The sequence below is a fragment of the Galeopterus variegatus genome, unplaced genomic scaffold (assembly GCF_000696425.1).
Source record: "Galeopterus variegatus unplaced genomic scaffold, G_variegatus-3.0.2 Scaffold1936, whole genome shotgun sequence".
NCBI lineage: Eukaryota > Metazoa > Chordata > Mammalia > Dermoptera > Cynocephalidae > Galeopterus > Galeopterus variegatus.
Genome location: NW_007728047.1, coordinates 82,436 through 91,026, shown reverse-complemented (window position 1 = coordinate 91,026; position 8,591 = coordinate 82,436). Strand labels below are relative to the sequence as shown.

Genomic DNA, 8,591 nt, shown 5'->3' with positions numbered 1-8,591 from the left:
CCCCCCGTTCTGACACTCGCCCCCTTCTGGAAGAAGTGACCTGGAACCGCCTACAACCACATTTCCTGCTGTAGTCTCCCTTGACTACAGGGATCCCGTCCAAGGTAGATTCGAGGGATATGGGGGCATATTGCAGGGATAGATTTGGGGGAACCCTGGGGGAAGATTAGGAGCTTTGGAGGAACTGGGCACGAGACAGGGCACTGGGAGATTGGAGGGGGGGGGGCAGCAAGAAAGTTAGGAGTTAGTAGCGCTGAGGACAGAACTCACCGCCGGATGTCTTCTGATCTGCCGGTAGAACCGGGCCCCGAGACTGGTTCCTGCCATATCGCCTCTCCAGTGTCTCAGTTCTCTCCGGTGGCTCTGCTCTCTGCCTCCTCCTGGGGTTCCGCCCCCCGGCCTGGGAGGTGTCAGCCTGCCCAGCCCGGCTCATCCCATCCCAATTCTTCATACTTGCCCCACCCCCACGCAGCTTGCTTCCTCCCGCAATTCCAAGCTCAAAGCGGTGAGGGGAATTGTTGGGGAGCCAAGAGTTCTCTGCTCCCCAGCTCTCTCCTTCAGATTCTGCACCCTGGCACCCCAGAACACCATCATAGGTGGGGCTTTTTGGCATCTGAGGGAGAAACCTCACTGGCACAGGACCCAGAGACTGATGGGGAGGATCCAGCTGTGGGAGGAAGAATGGCATTGGGACAGGCAAGCAGACCTCCAGCAAAATGCTCCTGTGGGGTGTTCACAGGTGGGACCAGGAGGGAACAAGGACTAGTGACAGCATCTGCAGCACTTCCCTGACACCTGAAGAGCCATCCAGGAGCTAGCAGGTCCTGAAGACCCTGGTTGTGCCCCTGTCCACAGTGTAGGAGGGGGAGGAGGGGGACAGACCGACAACACTAAAGCTGCCCCAGCCCCTTGTATCCTGGGAGGTTTCTCCGAGTTGTGTTTGGCCTGGTTTAGTGGTTGGAGGGTGGAAGAATTAGGTATATCTTAATCCCTGCTCAGGCTAGTATAAATCAGTTGTTGCAGTTTGGAGGCTAGAGAGACTTGCTTGTTCTGCCTACCTGGGGTAGAGGTGAAAGTGGAGCCACCCAACGAGGCCACCCTCTGTCACTGACTGTGGGGTGGAGATGAAGAGAATGGGGTGAGGGAAATAGCCAAGGAGAGAGATGAAAGATACTGAAGTAGGAGGGAGAACAAGACAGAAAGGCGGAGAGATTGTCTCTGTTTCTTCAGTTAACTCAGGTGTATGCTGCCAGGATAAGGCCCACAGCACCCGTCTTTAGGGAATTAGGGTCTAAGGGACTTGGGGGCCGAACACTAACCGCTTTTCCCTGCTCCCACGATAACCACCACTGCCCTCCCGCCTCCGCAGCCAGATCTTGCTGAGCCCCCCACTTCTTCCCTCCAAAGCCTGCCCTGCGGCGGGCGCCGGCAGGAGCGAGCTAGCACCCGCCGCTGGGCCCCTCGGGGTACAGGGAGGGAGAGGACCGTTCCTGGGGGCCCCATCTTTTTGCCGCGCTCTGGTACCTCCCCCGCCCTCTATGCTGACAAGCGCGGCTGTAATTAGGCTGCGGGGTCCCTGGCTCTCCGCCTCCCTCCGGCGGATAATGAGATAAAGTGTCAGAGACATGGCGAGAACAAAGAGACAGAGACTCGCTGCGTTGTGTGTGGGGGAGGGGTAGGGGACTGATGGGATGTCAGAGCCTCGAGCAGCACAGAGCCCTCCCTGAGCGCCCACACCTCCAGGGTCGGGTCAGAGAGGGGGTGTCCTGTCACCTGTGCCCCCCAGCCCTCCAGTCTCTGGGACTAAAAATCAGCCCTGGAGCTCGAGCGACGGCACAGCTGGGCTGTACATCTGGCTCTCTGTGGCACAGCTGGGGATCCAGGACTCCAGGAGGGACGCAGGCCCACGCCTGCCCTCCTGTGCCCTTTCTTCTGAGTTTTGGTGACCCGAGCCTGGCGTGTCCCAGACCCTCCGTCTTGCTCCTTTCCTGTAGTCGCCGCTGGTCCTCCTGCCTAGGGCCTCCGTCCCGGTTTCCGAGCTCCGGTATTACATTATTGCTTCCACTCCTGCCTCTCCGCGACTCCTTGAACCTTCACCTGTTTCTGGTCCCTGTTTTTGTGAGTCTATTTCTAAGCCCCCTCCCATCTTTGGTTCCCGTCTCTGGATCATGGTCTCTGGGACCGAGCTAGGACAGAGAATCCTTCGGTTGCACATCTCATCTCTCCCCGCTGCCCGCACTTTCCCACCACAAGGACTCAGGTCACACTGCCCCAGCTGGGTGAGGGACGGCTGGAGTCATTAGCCACAGATTAGGCACGGCCGGGGGTCGCGCCGGGACCGGACTCTGAATACAAAACCGCTCCAGGATACTAATCCGCGCACTGGCCGCGCAGCAGGTCAATCGCAGCTGGACTCCGCGGAGCGAAAGGGTGGCAGGGGCCGTGGGCGCGGGCGCCCCCTGGAGGCCGAGCGGCTCCCAAGGTCGGAGGAGAGGTCTCAGGTGCCCCCTTTCGGGCAGCGCCGGCCCTGCACTCCCGGAGTTCGGGCAGGTAACTCCATGGCTGGAGTGTGTGTAGAGGTCCACGCCCAGACCGTCACTACGGCCACTTCCGCTGCAAAAGCAGTGGGTCCACAGCCTCCACTCTTCAGGTGTGAGGTGGGGCTGGAGGGCGGAAAGGGTACGTGGAAGTTCCCGCTTCGCCAGCTGAAGGCAGCACCGGGTTCAGGCTGGTTCCTTTCGCGGGGCTAGGCGGTCTCAGACGCTTGGGGCTTCATCTCTGCTCTGGGGCTGCAGGTCCCAAGACTGCCTTCCGCTCTCTGACCCGGCCTGTCCTAGCATCTAGCTGCCCTTCTTTCTCTTTCCTCTTCAGATCGCCTGTCTATTTCTGTCTAGTTCTGTCTCTGTGGGTATGTCTGTGTCTCTCTGTTCCCTTTCGTTCTGGCTGTGTCTCTGTCTCTACCTCTGCGGCTCTCTCTACCTGGCTTTGTCCCTCTGCATCTGTTTCTCTGTGTCTTTATGTATCTGTCTCTTTTTCCCTCTACATTTCTGCCTCACTGTGTCTCTCTTTACAAATGCCTCTCTGTCTCTGTTTTTATCTGTCTCTCCTCCTCCCCGCCCCCCATTCCCCAGTTCTACTCCTATTTTCTGGCTTGCTGCTCTTGGGCGGCTGCAGCAGTCCAATGGGACAGCCCTGGGACACCTCGGGGCACTGTCCGGGGTCCCCCTCCCGGTCACCTCCATATGCCGATCACTTCGGCGCGGCCTGCATCTTCCCGTTGCAGCTGTAGGGTGTGGAAGGGGCGCCCAAGAGGAATGACACAGTACCCAGCATCTGCTCTCGGGAGCCCCAGGGCCCCTGACCCCCTCTGCCGCTATTAAGGGCGCCGGGTCCCGAGGCTGGGAGATGATCAAGATTGCATCAGCCAGACAGAAGCGGAGCCCGGAGCCGCGCGGCAAGAGAGCGAGCGAGACAAAGACGCCCGCGCCATCTGTTTATGCAAAGCGCTCTCCGCCTGGGACCCCGGCGTTCCGGTGCCTGGCCCTGCTCGGGGCACCGGGTCATGAGCCCGCTCTAGCCCAGCACCCCCGCCGCGCCTTGGTTTCCTCCCTCCCCAGCACCCAGAGGGGCCGCGGGGCGAGCTGAACGGGGAGGGGCGGGGGTGTTGATGTGATTGGAGCGGACGCGGCTGTTTCTTCAATAATGGATGGAGATGATGCGGACGGCGGAGCCGAGCCGGCCGGGAGAGGAGAGAGGAATAGAAATGGAGAGAGGAAAGAGCGGGGGTGGGAGACTCACTCAGGCGCGCGCGCGCGCACACGCGTGCGTCACACTGTCATTCGGATACACGCCGCCGCTCAGCTCACACCCAGGCACACGCCCACGCACTGTCACCAAGACACACACCTGCAGGCGGAGACGCCAGAGCAACACACACTCACCAGTGACTCTTCCTGATTTTCACACATACACAGTCCTGCAGGCACACACACACTGGAATGCCCGCACCCGGGGGCACACCCAGGCGTGAACAGAGCACAGACACATAGACACACCAAAGCACATATGCACATCTAGATACATTCACGCTTAGACAGAAATCACAGAGATGGGGGGTAGAGGGTGGGAAGTGGACAAACCGGACAGATTCAGGCATACTCAGGGCCATTGACACACCCAGGGACACAGACACGGACATATACCTGGGGCTCAGATAGACAACTCACACACCAAGGGGTGCAAACAGATACACACACAAATACTACCACACCGGGGTGTAGACACCCATAATTGCTAGGGGGACAGACAGATCCCTGACCACCCACACCCACTCAGGGGCAGGTACCCACTCATACGTAGGAGCTGCCATCTGTGCCCTGCAGGGGTGGAGTGTGACAGAGAGGTCACCAGGGGCCCCTGAGCAGGCCTCCTTAGCCTACGTAAGCCTAGCAATATAATGAGGTCGTGGTGACAGGAGGCGCCTGGGGCTGTGGACTCGGAGCCCTGTGCGTCCTGGCTTGACTGCCTGCAAGCTTCCTTTCCTGGCCCCCAGGATGGGTGGTGCCTACCTTGGGCCGCCCCCACGCAGCAGACTCAGCTGCCCGCCGGCCCTAACTCGAGCTGTTGTGGGGAAGAGGAGCCTTACAGAGACATTAGCAGCTGCACTGGGAGATTCCTATGGTCCTCAACCCAGCTGAGAGGCAAGCGTCGAAGAGGGAGTCACTCTGTACCCCACTTTGCCCTTTCGTGCTGTGCTGACCAATCTTCCGACTCCAAGGAGGACATTTTTTCTTTCATTTTTTTTTTTTAAAAGATGACCGGTAAGGGGATCTCAACCCTTGACTTGGTGTTGTCAGCACCACGCTCAGCCAGTGAGCCAACCGGCCATCCCTACATGGGATCCGAACCCGGGGCCTTGGTGTTATCAGCACCGCACTCTCCCGAGTGAGCCACGGGCCGGCCCCTTTTTCTTTTTTTTTTTGTTAAGAGTGAAATGGCCAGTAAAGAGGTGTGGAGTGCGGGTTGTGTCCTGGACCCTAGCACTCCAGCTCTTCCTTCAATCTGTTTTCAATTCAGTCTGCTCCTTGGCCCAGACTTATGACCTTTGCAGCGTGGGAAAGCATCATCCATCACCCAGGCGGCCGCTTGTAGGAGAGGGGTGCGCTGGGAGCTCACATAAGGTAGTTGTCAGGTCTGCCACCCACTCTCGGGACCTGCTCCCTTAGGCCTGGGCTCAATTGGCATGGCGAGTACTGAGGAGAGGTCATGACCATGGAGCTCAATCGTGACACTGGGCCTTGTATCCCCACCCCATACCCCAGCACCCCTCCTTCGAACTCTGCACAGTCTGTCTCCCCGCTCCTCCCGCCCCTCTTCTCTCAGGCCCTTTGCTTAATTTCCTATTAACTGCTGATAAATCCAATTAAACCACCGCTCTAATTAGGGACAGCTGCCGGCTCGGTGAGGCGAGGGAGGGGGGTGCCCCCCGAGTGTAGGGGGAGAACAGCCGCTCTCCCTGCTCCTCGACACCCCCACACCAGCATCGCCGCCCAATGAGCCAGTAAATTGGTTTTGCTTCAGCTTTGTGGGGGGGCACCCTCGAGGATTGGGGGGCGCCCTCCGGTTTTGCGTCCCTCAGACCTTTTAATGAATAGAGGTAACTCAAGCCTTCGCAGTCCCTCCATACATTCGTGGTATGAGGATCCCGAGGGATGGGGGCAAAAGGCTTGATTTGTGTGTGGTTGGGGTATGTGTACCTGTGATCAGCTCCTATTCTAGCCCAATAGTGATGAAATTCTTTTTGATCCCCCCCCCCCCCCACAGGCGTCCCGACAGTCAAGGGCAAAGGGAACAGGAAACTCTGTTCCGCAGCGAGTCTTGTGTGTTTCACTGCCCTCATCACACCTCAGCCTTCTGGAAGGAAGGAGGACGCGCCTGTCCCGGGCCTTCCTCTTCCTCAGCCCAGCTGAGCCCCTGCCCTCCCCCGCCAGCAGCAGATGGTGCCCGGGCTCCCGCTGCCAACCTTGCTAGGCGGTGCCAACCTCAGTCCTGGCAGACAACAGGCAGACGAGAAGCGGAGCTCTGGCCAGGCCGACCCTCCCCCACTCGCCATCAAGCTCAAGACTCTCCACCTGCCCCACTCCAGCAACCACCTCAGGCTGCCTCTCACTGGTCCGCTCCCAGGTCCCCAAACTCCTCATCTCCTTCTGCCCCCTTCCCCACACCTTCCCGCTCCTCACCACCTGCCGCTCTGACCAGGGCCGGCGTATTTGCATATTTGCATATGCAAATAATAACATTTGCATACTGCGCGCGGCAGGAGGGGTCTACGCGAGAGCTGGTTAGCTGACTGCCCCGCGTTCTCTCGGTACCTGTCGCAAAGGGCTGGGGCAAGGGCCGCGCGGGAGGGGTTAGGCCCCCCAGCCTCGCTAGCTCGGTTCCCTGAGGACTTGAGGAAGTGTTGCCATGGATACGGCACGCACCCCATCCACTCCCAGGCCTAGGGTCTCTCGCTTGGTCTCTCTGGTTCTCTCCCCTTACCCACCCCTCCTCCCCTCCCCATCCCTAGCTCTCCATCCAAGATCTTGCATCGCCCCCTGGCGGCCTACCTCGGCGCTGAGCCAGGTTCCAAAATGCAAGGAGCTGCCCGCAGCTAAATCGCCAAAAACTAGGGGGACCTACCCTGCTACGAGATCATGCTCCCAGCCGCAGGGGCGCGGGGACAGCAACTCCAGTGCGGCTTCGCTTTCTTCACTGACAGCAGAGCCCTCGCCTGACTGACTCACCTGTCTCCCCACCTTCCACCAGCCTCAGCCCCTCCGGTTACCCAATGATAGTGAGGTGGACGGCTGGGGAGGATTCGCCACCCCTCCGCAGACCCTCTCTTCGCCCCCAGTTAAAGAGCAAACTTTTCTAACTTTTGTCAAAACTTTAATAAATTTGCAACATTCTGCAGTTCGCCTCCGTGGTTTCTTCCCTCCCTCCCCCCGTTCCTGCTCCCTTCCCCCTCCCCCAGCAACACTTTTTTCCCCCAGCTCTCGCAGGATGGGCCCGAGGTGTTGCGGATGCCGGTTGCTATGGACATCAGGTATCCGAGGCCCTAGGCCGGGGGCGGGTGTGGGGGGTGGGGGTGGGAACCAGTCCCTTCCTAGAAGCCCCGTCACTCTCTGACGGGCCTTCCCACCCCTCCCTCACCCAGTAGTCCAGTTGCTCTCGCCCCTTTCCTTCCCAACCTCCACTGGGCCCGCCCAGAATGGGGCATGGGAGTCTCCAGCCTGTGGTCGCCCGAATGCCTAAATCTCCTCCAGGAAGTCGGTGGGGAAGAGCCCCACTTTGCGGCCGGTGTAGACCTTGACGTAGTTCCCCCAGCTCTCGCAGGAGGGGCCCGAGGTGTTGCGGATGCCGGTTGCTATGGACATCAGGTATCCGAGGCCCTAGGCCGGGGGCGGGTGTGGGGGGTGGGGGTGGGAACCAGTCCCTTCCTAGAAGCCCCGTCACTCTCTGACGGGCCTTCCCACCCCTCCCTCACCCAGTAGTCCAGTTGCTCTCGCCCCTTTCCTTCCCAACCTCCACTGGGCCCGCCCAGAATGGGGCATGGGAGTCTCCAGCCTGTGGTCGCCCGAATGCCTAAATCTCCTCCAGGAAGTCGGTGGGGAAGAGCCCCACTTTGCGGCCGGTGTAGACCTTGACGTAGCCGCCGGCTTCTTCTCCTTTCTGCACCACGATCTAGAGGATTAAAGGATTAGGGAGTAGGAATCAAGAGAAAAGGCTGAAGAGGAGAGCAGGGGAGCCTGGAGTTATAAAGGCTCATCCTAGTCTCATTAACGGGTTAAGATCTCCAAGGAGTGTGGTTTGCCGAGATCAGTCCTGGGATTGGGTTGCTGCACCAGTGCTACCTGGTCCTTCTTGAGAGTGATCTGCCCTATCTCGCGGTTCCCCACGAAGGATCTCGTTACACGGTGCACACGTTCTCCAGCCCTGACTCGAATGATGAAGTTTGGAGGGAAAAATCCGACCTTCTCCCCGATTCTCCCCTAGGGTACATGGTAGGGAGAATCAATCTCTCAATCTCATATTCTAGACTCAACCCATATCCCACCCTAGCCCCAGCCATTTCCCTTACCCGCCACCATTCCTCATTGGAGTCATCAATGACTGTGATCTTCTCTCCTGGCCTGGGAGAGGAAAGGAGGGGCCTCTGAGATTTAGGGGCCTCACTCACATACCAGGTCGCTGGCTGTGCCCCAGGTCCGGTCCCAATAGGCTCAAGCCCTGAGTCACTCTTTTCCTTTCCCATATAGAACTCAGGTCTCCCCTCTTCCATCCCCAGTACTCCCTCTCCCCACGAGGCCTCTCACGGGAAATCCAGATCATCCTTCTCCAGGGCTTTGAACCGATAGAGAGCCACAAAGTAATGAGACTGCTGGAAGCCAGGCTGCTTGTGCTGGGGGTGAAAAGGGGTGATGAGTTTCAGAACTCTTCTATCCCACATTGAGGAGTAGGAGTCCAAGACAGGAGCATTCTCCAGACACACTACATTCCAACTCTCTTCCAGTTCCTGAACTGAGAGGAGTTTATTGGCGGGGGGGGGG

General features: G+C 59.0%; 2 protein-coding genes across 5 annotated transcripts in view; both read right to left on the bottom strand.

Annotated features, from left to right (window-relative positions):
* NDUFA4L2 (NADH dehydrogenase (ubiquinone) 1 alpha subcomplex, 4-like 2) overlaps window positions 1-358 on the bottom strand; it is a 3,488-nt gene extending 3,130 nt beyond the window's left edge. The window contains exon 1 of the mRNA XM_008579664.1: window positions 271-358. Coding sequence (XP_008577886.1) covers window positions 271-327 — 57 coding nt within the window. The 5' untranslated portion in view covers window positions 328-358. The remainder of the gene's footprint in view (window positions 1-270) is intronic.
* Window positions 359-7,364: 7,006 nt separating this feature from the next.
* The window catches only part of STAC3 (SH3 and cysteine rich domain 3), a 7,706-nt gene continuing 6,479 nt past the window's right edge, over window positions 7,365-8,591 (bottom strand). For 3 of the 4 annotated variants that reach the window (XM_008579658.1, XM_008579659.1, XM_008579662.1), the window contains 4 exons: window positions 8,358-8,443; window positions 8,123-8,174; window positions 7,896-8,033; window positions 7,365-7,725 (listed from right to left, as the gene is read on the bottom strand). In XM_008579658.1, the coding sequence (XP_008577880.1) occupies window positions 7,627-7,725; window positions 7,896-8,033; window positions 8,123-8,174; window positions 8,358-8,443 (375 nt within the window). In that variant the 3' untranslated portion in view covers window positions 7,365-7,626. The remainder of the gene's footprint in view (window positions 7,726-7,895; window positions 8,034-8,122; window positions 8,175-8,357; window positions 8,444-8,591) is intronic. The other variant, XM_008579661.1, reaches the window with a different exon arrangement.